Here is a 14,951-nt window from a genome sequence, read left to right as displayed (position 1 = left end):
TTGGCAATTATTATACCTTACTTCATATTCTACTCATATGCTTCATTTCATTTAAAAACTGTTGTGACTGATTCTCTCCTCCCCCCCCCCCCCCCCCCCCCCAACTATGATCTTGTGTCAAATGAAAATGGTGAATGACAGACTTCAAATTTAACAATATGAAGGGCACAAAAAGTTGTGCGTCAAATCCAGCCATCTGCATTTTATTACTACTAGTTCCAATTTTAAGTTGTCTTAATTTGGCCAAAGTGATGACATACAACATTTTGCAGCTCTCCAGTGAAAGTCTCCCAAAACCTTGAATTTTTTATTGCTTGAGTTCAAACACAAGCAAGTTGGTTTTGTTCTACAAACTCATTCACAGCGGACCAAATGGAAACTAACAAAAGTGAATGAGCATTCACAAAGAAACTGCAAGTGTTCCTTACCATCTGTGTGTACCTATGAACAGAAACTGCAAGTGTTCCTTACCATCTGTGTGTACTTATGAACATGTGTTGACACACGAGAAAACAGAATAGAATGTGTGAGAATGAGTATAGTCATTGTCATAAAGATTATACTCGGTAACTACATTAGTTACAGTCACGATGTAAAGACACTCAGATAAAGATATTTCTCATGTTCTGTGTGCTGTTTTTGATGAAGAAAGGAAAATGGGGTACAAAAAGCAGAATGCAAATGTCTGAATTTGTATGTAAGCATGAGATATGTGAAGGTACTGCACTCAACACTATACTCAGCTCCAGTCCTTTTTGGCATTATTCCAAAACTCTGCACCAACATCATTTGATGTATTTCATTGGCTTTTCATTAGAATTGAGGAGGAAATTTAAACCAGAACATTAATTATTGCCAATCAACATAACCTGAAGAAAGGGTGGCATTTACAAATGAGCAGCTGCATATTTTACCATCTGTAATTGTTTCACATTTCAATAGTTCCTCTTACATATAGTGACAAATGTGAAACATTGCAAGGATTTTACTGAAGTCTGTATAAGGAAGATAATATCTGTGAAGACTGATTAATGATTATACATATACATAATTTTACACACACAACCTTTCAAATAAGTTACTTGACAAAATATGTTATAAAGTTGGTTAAAGGGGAGACAGCGTTATTGCAGAACTATTTTCATTGACTAAGTTATTACATCAAAAACCTCTAAAATAGTGGTGATAAACAGCCAGCATGAACGTACCGTATTTACTCGAATCTAAGCCGCACCTGAAAAATGAGACTCGAAATCAAGGAAAAAAAATTTTCAGCCACACCTGAAATTTGAGACTCTAAATTCAAGGGGAGAGAAAAGTTTTAGGCCTTTTTCACGTGCGTCATCTGGTTTGAATTGATTGCTTATTTTTCTTTGATCTGATAAGCGCAGTTTTCTTTGTTATAGGTGTTTACGTCACTCTAAGCTGAAAATGCATTACTGTACTGTGTCATGCACTGTTTGTCGTATTCTGATAGTGCGTGTTTACGGTCATTCTCCGCTCGCGGCATGGCTTGCTTTTGTGCGCGCTACCACTGCTTACAATTAAGCAGAGAGAGAGAGAGAGAGAGAGAGAGAGAGAAATCGTCTCATTAGCGAAACAATGGCAAGAGACTGCTATTTGTTGTTACTTACACTGCTACTTTCTCTGATAATGATCAACAAGAACCAAATAATAGACTGCATATGATAGAACACGTTCTGAACGAGAGTTTAGCAAAAATTTTTCTCCGTTTCAAAATCTTTGCAGGCGCCTCTTTAGTACATTACATTCTGCACAGAAATTAAGAGTCATCTCAGATTTAAAAATCTCGTCAATTGCCGCCCTTCATTTCTGACTATATCACTGTTAAGCATAAGAATAATACGAATATGAACATGACACGGTATGTATATTCTTCCGCATTTGCTGTTGTCTCACTCTAGTTTTGTGGTTTATTACGCAGACAGGATTTAAATGAGATAGCAGCAAGCACGAAACAATGCATGGCAAAATGTTTATATTCGTATTATTCTTGTGGTGACGAGAATACTGCATGTGATTCACAATTTATAAAAGTTCCTATTAGCAACCATCTCTTCTCACAGATAGAAAAAAATTTAGAACATTTGAAGATGAACAATACGGAATTTGTATTTACTTCGTTGGATAATGTATGAAAATGCAGTGGTCGAAACTCGGCGCGGAGAAAAAAAAGCTCGTCTAACGCCTTTTTTTTTTTATTAATTTATTTACTGACACAGAGGTTTTGGCGCCAGTATTTATCTTTGTGCCTACAAAGCATGCCTGTGTAGCGCTACATATATTCGATGGCACAAGTTGTGGCGGCATCCACCAACATTTTTCAGAACTCCCGCTTGCTTTGCACTCGATTCTAAGCCACAGGCAGTTTTTTGAATTACAAAAACCGGAAAAAAGTGCAGCTTAGATTCAAGTAAATACGGTAACTAAAATAAAAAATCAAGTGTTTTACAACAGATACATAGTTTTACTTGCATTTGTGTTGTTGAGCTCTTGGATTTCAGAAGCACCAGAAGTACATGGTGAGTCATTAACTACTGCCACCAAGAATAACTCTGAAAGTATGATGTGAGCTGAAAAGTTTGTGGGACAAAAGTTGCATGGGACAACAGGGGCCATAATATATGATGTTGGTTTTTTCTTGCTAGGAGAGGTCGCTTCAGAGGTCAACTTTTTTTTAAAAAAAATGGGATGCTTTAGTTTGGTACGGTAGCGGCTATTGAGATGAATCCAATGATGTGTATCAGTGAGGTCTTTGAAGGTCAAGGAAGGTCACGAAGGTGGCACAAACATCCGTTAATAGAAGGTGTTCAAAGTGATGACCATTGGTATCAATGTGGTGTTGAAATTATCTTAGCGTGGATTGGGTGGTATTCCTTATCACATTGGCACTTATCGAAGCACATGCTCTGACAATTCTCTCTCACATATCTCCAGGTGTAGTTGGAACATCTTTTTAAACAATGTCTTTTACGAATCCCCACAAGAAAAAATCCAGATGTGTCAAGTCTGGTGAATAAGCTGGGCACGACCCATCTCCTCCGCATACAATCCAATGATTTGGGAATTGTCTCTGCAACTCATTCCTAGCCATCAGCAAAAAATGTACTGGACACCCATCGTGTTGATACAACATCCTGTTCCTTGTTCTTAAAGGTATTTCTTCCAATAACAGACCTAATGTTTCTTGCAGGAATGTGGTGTACTTCCTTAGATGAAATAAGGGCCTATAATTCTGTCCTCCAGAATCTCACACCGCACATTCACCGACCATGGTTTTTGGTGTGCAACTTGCCGCAGCCAACATGGATTTCAGTTGCCCAATAATGTGTGTTATGCCAATTAACATTTCCATGGTTCGTGAATGTAGCCTCATCGGTAAAAAAAAAAAAAAAAATAAAAAAAATAAAAAAAAAAAAAAAAAAAAAAAAAAAATAAAATTTCAATGCGTCGCATACAATCCGTACAAGTTAATTCTTAGTGGAGACTGATATGATAAGGATGATATTTATGGCAATGCAGAATACCACATCACTACTCTGGCTCATGCCACAATCCCTTGTGATTTGATGTGAACTAACACAAGGATCTCTAACCACAGTGGCACGAGTACCAGTTTCCATTTCCTCGTTAGTAACTTTCCTTTGCCGGCTATGTTTCGATGCGTTAAAGATCCAGTTGTTCTCAATTTATCATAAACATATTTAAATGTATGACGTTTAGGGTGAGTACGATGAGGATATCTTTCAGCGTGTTAGTCTCTAGCTCTCACTGAATTTCGTTGGCATTCTCTGTAAATGAAAAGTATATCGACTTGTTCTTCCAAGGAATACATCATTCACATTCACTTGATTCAACGATACTAGTTTTACCATTCTTATTAGTGTCATATTTCAAAACCGTCGAATGGTGATTACATGTCAATGGCATGTTAGATTGATATGCCATATTTAGTAAATATTTACTATTTGCACAATATACGAGAGAATTGTCAGAGCATGTGCTTTGATAAGTGTCGAAGTGATGAGGAATACCACTGAATCCATGATAAGAAGATTGCAGCACTGCACTGATACTGATGGTCATCACTTTTCAACATTTTCTGTAAATGCACGTTAATGCCACCTTTTAGACCTACGTTGACCTTCAAAGACCTTACTCTTACTCTTCATTGGATTTGTCTCGATAGCCACTATCAGAAAATAAATACCAAATTATAGCATCCCATTATAAAAAAAAAGTTAACCTTCGTACCTCTGAGGTGACCCCACCTAGCAAGAAAAAACCAATGTCATGGTATGGCCCCCGCTATCCCATGCAACATTTGTCCCACAAGCTTTTCAGCTACCATCATACTTTTGGAATTATTCTAGGTGGCAATAGTTAGTGACTCACCCTGTACATTCTTTTATCAGCATCACTGCATTCTCTTCAGCCCAGTCCACCCCTCATTCAGTTAATGTCAACAATGGAAGTAGTGCACGTGCAGAAAAGCAGACGAATATTCTCTGTGCTGCAAGTACCGAAGAGGAGGAAACATGAACTTCCTTTGATAACTCACTAAAATAATTACAACCAGTAGAGTATAAACTAACACCAGCAAAAGCGAACCACACAACTGAGTACTGCTCGCTTGTGCTTGCCCAGCTTTTACACCAGAAAGGATTAGCCCTCGCAGATGCTCGTTCACTTAAGTTTGTCCCGGTATAAAATGAGCTTATAGCGAATACTGTGCAAAATTTAATTCCAACTGGAGAGGGTCATGTGGGGATTATTCCTAAAACTGGTCCACTTAATATAGAATAACCATATAAGAAAAGAGCACTGTCTTACAAATTAACAGATCTGCTATTTCTCTCTTACTTTATTTAATGTTTGTATTGACAATGTTCATAACTTAACTCAACAGAATAAGCCTTCATTAATGAATTCACTTCTTGAGACTGATGACCTCAACCCAATTTTATAACAAAAAATAATTCACGAACATAATCTGTATTACATGTAATGTGATATTATAACTCTCAAGACTATAACAATGACTTGATAACAGAATTCTGGTCCACTTACCCACTACAATTACCTTGGTTATGACTTGTCTTGTGACAACATACAACACAAAATGAGCAACAGGTACATAAACATGATGAGCTGTGAATAAAATTTTAAAAGATGGTTGTTGTTCTGGTGTTGCTACATGGAAGTGATTAAAATATATTAAACAAGAAGACATTCAGAATGCAGAAATGAAATTTTTAAGTTACCGAATTGCATGAAAGGAGAAAAAAAATCAGAAATGGAGACATTAAGAAAACCCTACCGATAGGTTGGGCATAAATAATGTTTTTTTAAGAAACAGAACAAAATGAAATGAACAAAAAATAATGGACTGGCTAAGAAATGTCAAGGCAAAAGGAAAGTGAGATGGCAAATCAAGGCAAAGGTGTGAACTGTAAAATCACTTAATATACGAAGGGAAAAAGTTGAAGAAGAAGAAGAAGAAGAAGAAGGTCAACAGTTACAAAACATTCCCCTACCTGATCAGCTCCAGCTTCCAGCAAAAACCGCACCATGTCTAGATGTCCCTTATAGCAGGCAAGAGTCAGTGCAGATTCCTTAAACTCGTTGGAGTGGGTATTGATTCCCGCACCATGTTCCAACAGAATCTGTCGTGAGAGGAAAATTAACTGTAATGTCACTGCATTCTTTTCTCGAAAAGATTTTTTTAGTGTGAGAAATATTTTACAGAATTAACTTCAATTACCCTTGCAACACCAACATGACCCGCACTGGCTGCTTCCATCAGGGGAGTATGGCCATTTTCATTATGATCTTCAACATTAGCAGAGTTTTCAAGAAGTGTCCTTACCACTTCTTCATGGCCTCCAGCACAAGCATACATTAAAGGTGTGTTGCCTGGAAAAGAACCATGGTGTGAGGTTCATGCAAGTCCACTAAACAAATTTAAAGCAAAATGGCATGAAATTACCTGACGATGACTGGGCATTCACATCAGCAGAGTGTGCAATGAGTAATCTCACTATATCTACATGACCCGCTGATGCAGCTTCCATCAAGGGTGTGCAGTCACCCTTGATCCCTCGATCCTCTACATTGGCATGCATGGCCAGTAACACCTATAGAAAGAAAAATAAAGCTTAAAAACCACTGACTGACTGACTGACTGACTGACTGACTGACTCAATCATTGCCCAACCCAAACCACTAAGGACAGAAACTTTAAATTTGGAGAGGGTGTCGATCTTATACTGTAGGCATAATTTAAGACGGGACTGTTTGAAATTCCACTCCTAAGGGGGTTGAAAAAGACGATGAAATTTTTTTTAACATATTGCTATTACAATACTGAAGCTAGAACTACGAAAACTGGTATTCTGTTTCTCATTCAGAAATTTAAAAAATACTTGTTTCAGCATTTTTGGAAATTCCAACCACTAAGGGGGTAGATTAGAGGATGAAAGGCTTTAAAATTAAAAAAAGGATTATTGAAGAACTACTAAGGCATTTTTAAAGCTACACCTATGAAAACTGGTATTTGACTTCTTGTTTGGAAATTTAAAAATACATGTTTCGCTATTTTTGGAAATTCAACCCCTAAGGGGAGTGAATAGAGGATAAAAATATTTAAGAAAATATTTCATTATATTAAAAAGCTTTCCAGCAAAGCCTATGTAATTTGGTATTAGCAAAATCTATGTAATTTGTTGTTTCACTTCCCAGTTAGATGTAAAGAGATGCGTGTGTCAAGAGCTTAAAGGTTCTGTGTAAATATCGCCACAAGCACCCAAAAGGCATGACTGACAAAAACCTTTGACTCCAGCTACCAGAATCGCTTTTGGTCATGAGTACAGTTGGGTAAGACCATGCTTCTATGGTCTTAAGGTGTAAAGTTTAGATGTTGCAGTTTGTGAAGAACATAAAAAATTGAATAACGGAAAAAATCTGCACAGACCATACAGTCTATGTGAGTGAACCAGCAGGTGCTAAGCTAGTAAGAGTATAAAAGCATTAACCATTTGGCTTTCGTAATTAAAACATACCTGAGCTAGCTCGTAGTAACCGGCCGAACACGCCAATGAGAGCAAGCTCTCCCCCTCTTCCGTCGTCTCGTGGACACTTCTCCCTTCTGTCAGCAGTTTGCGTACTGTTCCAACGTCTCCGTCAGTACAAGCCTCAACTAGTGACCTATTAGAAGTTTAAGGAACAAAAATTAAACAGCTGTAATTTCTTTGTTCAAATCTAAAGCATTTTTATGTCACAATTACTGCTACAATAGTTATAGTTAATGAGTTCACTTTTCTGCACATTGCTTTGTGGTGTTCTTTAGAAGATGTCAACTTGCTTATTTGGTACTTTAATTACATTTCTCCAGAATCTTCTATTGACTGTTGACATGGCTGGTGCTAACAATTTTCTTTGACTCTCTTCAGTCTTTTGTTGTCAAGAGCAGTATATCACATGACACTCCAGCCAATACTGTCACTGAGCCACATCTGGCTGGAGGGTGTGCTTCAAGATGTGCATAGGTATTTAGGTTCTCTCTTCATGTCAATTTCGGCATGGTGAGAGTAGTTGGTCACTATAGTGTTCATTATGGATTGCGTAATGCAAATACAGCAGGTATTATGTTAAGAAATGACAATCATAGTTTTCAAAGCAGATAAATACTATGGAGAGTCCGAAGCAGAAACAGTGGTGTGATGTAGTGCTCAGCTCAGCATTGTATCTTGTCCAAGATCTTGTAAGAGACATGAATTGGTCACCTCTTACATGCAAACTTTCTAGCAAATCAACAGTTATATGGTCACTTAACACTCCTGCAGTTCAAGCTGTTAAGGCAAGTTTTGTTCCAATCTAGTCCTCTTTGATTACTGCCATGTCAATATGCAAAATGGCTACAGCAATCTTTCGTTTCCTTAGCAAACAATCATATTAATTGCATTATCATAGTGGACAGCATTTTGTTGATGGCTTTCTTGAATCACATAGTACATGATAAACCTGTTTTAATTGTGCAACTCACTTTTCTTTTTGGAGCCTGTAAATAGCCTGAATAGTTCTTAATTATCACAATAGTATCATGGTTAATGACCGATACACAGAACTGTAAATTCAAATTTCTGGATGTGTGGTCTCCCTACCAAGTTACAGAAATGCACTGAACACATGCTTTATCTACTTTAGTAATAATTAACAATTTCAAAACATTATGAGTATCTCTTCAGAATTTAACTTGGTTGAAATATCTCACTTGGTACTAATGGATCATCAATATTTATAATTTCTTCAGGATAGCAACAATAAAGGAAATTGTCAACTAATTTCTCTTTGAATACAGCAAGACTGAATTCTCAGCAAACAGGTATTCAGTTTGGGTAAATTTTTAATCAAAATGGAGCCTTCTGAGAAGCTCTTCAGATATATCTCCTAAGCACTGTCTTTCAAGATCATTTCTCCCAAATTTTCAAGTGTCAATTTAATCAAGTTCACAAGTGATGGAAAGTTTAAATCCCAAATGTATTTTATTTACACTATTTGAGCAAAAGTTTTTGGAAACCCCTATGTAATGTAGAATTGATGGCTAGATGTCAGACATGGACCCAACAGTCCAAGTGGAGGCAGGGAGTATTCTCTCATGGTTTAATCAGCAAAGCAGTAATAGCAGGGTCAGGAGAGGTCAACATAGACCAGTCACTGGATATAATACAAGTAAGAAACCCAACAAGGACATCTCAACCTTACTAAAGCTGCCCAAAACGACTGTTGGCAATGTGATTCCAAAGAGAAAACATGAAGGAACAACCGCAGCTAAACCAATACCGGAGAGATCTCGTGTACAAAAGGACAGGGGCTGTCAACCACTGCAGAAAGTGTTTGTAAAAATCACATTAAATCAGTGAAATAAATCACTGTAGTTCCAAACTGCTACCAGCAGTCGAAACACACTGTGCATAGTGAGTTCAGATGAATGGGGTAAAATGGTTGATCAGCTGCTCATAAGACACTTATTTCAAGAGTCAATGCTAAGTGATGATTGAGGTGGTGCAAAGAGCAACAGCACTGGACAATGGATGACTGCTGATCAGTCATTTGGAGTGAAGAATCATGCTACATCCTGTGACAATCCTAGGTTAATTGTCAGGGTTTTGGTAAGTGCCTGGAGAACGTTACCTGCCATCATGTGTAGGGCCCACAGTGTAGTACAGCACTGGTGGTATTACAGTACTGCGAGTTTTCCATGGTTCGGATGTTGTCCCTTTATTGTACTAAAGAAAACACTAAATGCGGAAGGATATGAACACATTTTCTAGCATTCTGAATTGTGTACAATAGAGGGTCAGTCCGGAGACAGCAATTTTATCACGATGACAATGCACCCTGTCATAAAGCAGTATTTGTGGGGCAGTGATTTGTGGACAGTAACATTCCTGAAATGGACTGGCTTGTCCAGAGTCCCCACTTGTACCCAACGGAATCCCTCCAGTCATGAGTTAGTTACGCTAACTTTGCTCCAAACCCCAGTGTCTGACATCACTACCTTCATTGGTGATGGCTCCTGACAGACATGCAGATACCTCAATGAACATGTCTCTAGCAGAGTTTACGTTGTCATGAGGGTGAAGGGTGGACACACTTCACATTAATTTGCATTGCCTAGCAACTATGCACGAACCTGGCACAAGCTGCAAGCTGCCTATCCAACGGCTTCAAAAAAAAATCAATAAATAAAAAATTATTTTCAATTTTTGTGTAATTATTGACCAAATCTGTAATTTAAAATTCTTTCATAAGCTAATCAGTAAGAGATTTAATATTATGTTAAAAGTTTGACAATAAGACAAATAAATGTTACAGTTAGAAACTTGTGTGTGCGTCTTGAGACAGATTAACTCAGAGTAACTGACCATGTGCAAATACCAAGACCATGAGAACACTTAGCAATTTGCAACTTTTTTCATTGACAGTCCCCCTAAAATGATTAAAAGAAGAAAAAGTTTGCAGCTTACTACATGTCTGCAGGCTAAAAGCTGTAAGTGTGAAACAATCCTCATGTGCCTGTCTTAAACTCAACGGTTCACCTTACATTGAGGAACAATCTATCCTTTTCCTAATATTATTGAAGTTCCAACCTGGAGTTTCCATCGTTTTCAGTATACAAAGCATGTTTGACGTGGGAAGTAACAACAGCTTTGATGACATCATTAAACATGGTGGTTTCCACTTATGGGTGCAGAAAATCTATTTACTTATAATGAATGCAATTTTGAGTATTACTGATCTAGAAGCAGCTAGAGTTCACAAAAGAACCATTGGTACTAAATAAAACACCAGAAACAAAGGGCAAATGGTACCTACAATAGTAAGGAAAAAATAAAAAATAAAAAAAAAAAAAACCAGATATAAATACATAAGAGCGCAAATGTACTGAGAAGCTGTTGCTCGTACGTCATGAGGCACACTTGGAAAATACTGGAAAATGATTTCGAGAAGGCACAGAAAATACCAGTAAGCAAATATTTTGTCCTTTAAACTTTGTGTAATTTGGCTCAAAAACTGAAAATTGGGATATTCTGTGGAGAGACCCTTTCGAAATCTACATTATTTTGAGATTTTTATGTTACTGTTCTAGTGCACATTATCTTTTCCAGTACCTTTGAGGTGGCAGTATGCAATGGAATTCGTCTATTATTAATATCTTTTTTACTGCCTTTCTTGTAAATGGGTCGGACCGTAGCATATAGGGGTCTGACAATACCATATATACTTCAGTCAGTCTGAAAATATGCCGCCTAAAAGGTTTCTGCCATTTTACTGTTGAAGTATCATCTCATAAAAGAAACTGCAAAATAACACACACACACACACACACACACACACACACACACACACACAACAAAATTTAGGCAACAAATGTAAAGAACGAAGTGCTAAGTTCCGTATCTGAATTTTTTCAGTTACAAAACTGGAGAGGTTTCCATGGCCAGTTACTTAATACACCAGGTTGTAAAAGTAGCTGCCTATAGGAATAGAGAAATATTTCACTGTTAATAACTGAAGATTCTTAAACTGTATTTTACTAAAAAAAATTCTTATGAACTCACGGGATTTACAGTGAATGTAAACAAAGTCCCTTTAGCTGGTATGTAGTATTTTATTGGCAACACTACCAGTTTTGCACCATTACAGGTGTAACAATTAGCCCTCAAACAATCACTGAAACTATGATGTCCCATAGTTCAGTTTCAAATCAAAAATTTTGTCAATATTAAAATTGGAATTAAGAATGCACAGGGTGGTGAGACCATTAAGGTAATGTGGAAACAGCAAGCATTTGTTATGTAAATGCTACCGAATAGTAATTGGTGCTGTTGTACTAGAAGCTCACATTGGCAAACATTCACCCCGAGTTTGTACCATGTATCATGTGATTCCCAAGGCTTTTTTGCAGACATACCTTAATAAAAGATATAAAATCAGTAACAGCGATAGCTGTCGCAGGTGTTTCCCATACTCATTCTACATCTGCTGGAGCAAACATGTATTATAGAATGCTTTTACTTATCTTATGCCTTTTATTAAGCTTCAAAAATAGCTTTGAGAATCGAGTGATTCGAGTTATCAAATTTGCGAATGTTTGTCAATTTTAGCTTCTAGTACAATACATCCAATTAACAGTTCGTAGCATTGGCAGAACAAACAGTTGCCATTTTCACATCTGCTTACAGGTCTTACCACACCTTGTTTTCAGCCTGACATTTGCCTACTTGGCCTTAAGACAAACTTTGCTACTGACAACAGCCTACAATAGCTCAACATTCTCGTTTTGCAAATGAACTATAGGATAGTGTAGCTTATCAATTGTTTGAGGACTAATCAGTGCATCAACTGAAAATGCATCTGTAATGGTGTGAAACCAGTAGTGTTTCCAATAAATGACGACATACCAGCTAGAGACTTCTTTTACATTCACTGTCAATCACATCAATTCATATGGCCTTTCTTAGTAAAAATCAGTTTGATGATTCTTAAACATTAAGAATGTACTTGTTAGCTGTGGCTGCCCTATGTACAAAACAGTATGTACAAACATTTCAGGAACACTTGCAGAGGTCTTCCTGTGAGTTTGTTGCTACTGTAGTTATTTTAAAGAAGTCAAACATTTCAATGATCACTGTTCCTGATAACACTCAGGTGAAGTCCTATTAATTAATCTGAACCGAAGCTGTTTTTAATACGAAAAACACGTATCTTCTGTTCCTATACTTATACGAATGCCATCTAACGCTAATTTTAAAAAAAATGTTTATGGATTATTAAAATACCTTTCAGGTTGCTGGCGTGGGTTTTCACTCCTCATACGTGTTAGGGCAGCTGCTGCCTCGTCCAATGCACAAGATACACTAGAAGTCAAGCGCCGCAAGACCTCCGGATCTGCTAGATGTTTCCCATCTCCTGCAGATAATTTTCCAATACCTGTACATCAAGTTAAATAAATGATCATCAGTACTTGTGTGTAGTACATGATGCAACATACAGCATTATGTAGCTTATGCAATTGGAAAGGTAAAGGAGAAATCTGTTATCCGCATTATACAAAACCCTACCTTCTTGACTGATTTCTTATACCTATTGTTGATCTTCTCAATTTGCTATACACTCCAATACAAAAACAATGCATTAACCTTTAATATTTTACTGCGCAACTCGCAGAAAAGAGAGTAAATGAAGGACAGTAAGATCCTGCAAATTTGAAGTTTTCACATAAGCAGTGGTAACATGCAACATACAAAGGTACATTAAAAAGGTAACATCCCTTTAAAAATGAAAATTGGTCAATTCCAAGACTGCAAAGATTTACTTTATGGGCCTAAAATTTCTGATTTTATCTGTCACTAGAAAATTATATGCCGTGCTGATCAGTTCCAGTTTGATGCTTTACAATTACAAGAAGTTTAAACATCTGGAAAGATGGTAAATCAAAAGGGTTCTTCGATCAGTTCCTTGTCAGTCCTACCATTTTTTCCATCACTTAGCACTTCTCTCACCCCTGGTAGCCTTGTAAAGCACTATGGTGTCAATCACAGCTTTACTCTGACAGAGATGAACATTGTGCAATAAGTGCTATTCAGATCTCCCTAAACTTGGGACAAATGCAAGGACTTATAAGCATCCTTCAACATTTTTAATTTAGCAATACTTCAGCACCATTACAAACACATCACTGTAAATTAAATTCACTTTTTTTGAGCCGATATTTGCTTAAACGATGCACACAATTAAGATCACCCCACTAGTGAGATGCAGTTTCTTTCTCTAATTATGATGGTGATTCCTCATAAAATTACTTCATGAGACACAGTGTGTGTGTTGGGGAACCATTATGGTCTATGACTTTCGAAAACAGTCCACAACTTTAGCCGACTGGTTTGCTCAAGATCCATTGCCCATAGCACGTACATTCCTCCTGACTGTATCCCTAATGTGACCAAAAGTAATGACGTTGTCTGACCTCAGGAGCTAGATATTCTAATGTAGAAGTGTTAACTGATCTGCTGGCAGTTCTGGTGGGATAGGATGTTGAACAGTGTCATACTGTGTCTCTGAATACCAAAGTAATGAAAAAGATTCATTTCATCTCCTATAAACATTCGAAGACTATCACTTATGAGGAATGTACAGGCTGATTCTGGATGCATTACCTAAATTGCATTTAATACACCTAAGGCCTGCCAGGGAGTTTACCAATTCCTACATCTCCACATTCTGAGATGCATGTAGATCTTGTATGGTCATGGTCCAGCAGCTAAGACATTCAATCATGGAACTCTTCATTGGGTGATCCCTACTCAGAATTATCCTTGCTCATAACTGGATTGCACAGTGGCATGTTCCTGCTGCCAACCTGTGACTCCTGTGGGAAATAACCAGAGGCACCCCACAGGATGGTGACTCCACTCACAACATGCAGGTGATTCTGCAATGTCTGACTTTTTGTCCATAAAGAATTACCAAATGATTAACTGCACTGTGGTAAAGCCAACAGATGTCAATAAGACAAACTTTGTTATGCTGAAGGGTTGATTGTCTCTAATTAGAAATCCCACTCTCAAATTAGAAGGCAGTTGCAATTATACCTACATACATACATACATACATACATACATACATAGAAGTCTAATGTGTAGATGATTAACATTGTACGTAGACAAAAAAATTCTCAGCAGTACAAGCATCTTGAGCTGGAACTATGACTTACAAATTATTGTAGTTAGCACTGAAACTGTACAGTCACCATTTTTGTTGCACTTATTGAATTTGCAGCAAGCATTTAGGCTCAGTCTTAGCTGTGATAGCTAAGTGAAAAAGTATATCTAACACATATGCAGCCATTTTAAATTTGGCACACCACCAATAGAAGCGGTGTTAATAATTCTGGAGAACACATCCAGCACACACACACTTATCAGCCAGAACATTATGACCACATACCTAATGGCTGGTATGTCCACCTTTGGCATGGCCAACAGCAGCTACGCATCATGGCATGGGAGCAATGAGGCCTTGGTAGGTCACTGGAGGGAGTTGGCAACGCATCTGCACACAGAAGTCACCTCATTCCCCAAAATTCAGCAAGGGGGGCGATGAGCTCTGATGCCACATTCAATCACGTCCTAGATGTGTACGATCTGATTCAGCTCTGGACAGCTGGAGGCCAGCACATCAATTGGAACTTGCCACTGTGTTCCTCGAATCTTTCCATCGCACTCCTGGCCTTGCAAAATGGTGCATTAACTTGTTGAAAAATTCCACTGCTGTTGGGAAACATGATCGTCTTGAAGCAATGTACGTAGTCTGCAACCAGTATACGATACTCCTTGGCCATCATGGTGCCTTGCAAGAGCTCCACT

At 37.7% G+C, this 14,951-nt stretch overlaps 1 protein-coding gene across 4 annotated transcripts in view; it reads right to left on the bottom strand.

Moving 5' to 3' along the window:
• LOC124712302 (ankyrin repeat domain-containing protein 17) overlaps positions 1–14,951 on the bottom strand; it is a 278,433-nt gene that overhangs the window by 226,154 nt on the left and 37,328 nt on the right. For all 4 annotated transcript variants that reach the window (XM_047242597.1, XM_047242611.1, XM_047242618.1 and 1 more), the window contains exons 3-7: positions 12,366–12,516; positions 7,083–7,227; positions 6,011–6,158; positions 5,786–5,937; positions 5,559–5,687 (exon numbers count right to left, since the gene is read on the bottom strand). In XM_047242597.1, the coding sequence (XP_047098553.1) occupies positions 5,559–5,687; positions 5,786–5,937; positions 6,011–6,158; positions 7,083–7,227; positions 12,366–12,516 (725 nt within the window). The remainder of the gene's footprint in view (positions 1–5,558; positions 5,688–5,785; positions 5,938–6,010; positions 6,159–7,082; positions 7,228–12,365; positions 12,517–14,951) is intronic.

Source organism: Schistocerca piceifrons, chromosome 1 (assembly GCF_021461385.2).
Source record: "Schistocerca piceifrons isolate TAMUIC-IGC-003096 chromosome 1, iqSchPice1.1, whole genome shotgun sequence".
In the NCBI taxonomy this organism is placed as follows: Eukaryota; Metazoa; Arthropoda; class Insecta; order Orthoptera; family Acrididae; genus Schistocerca; species Schistocerca piceifrons.
Note: the sequence above shows the minus strand (reverse complement) of the source record. Positions and strands in the feature narration are given on the sequence as shown.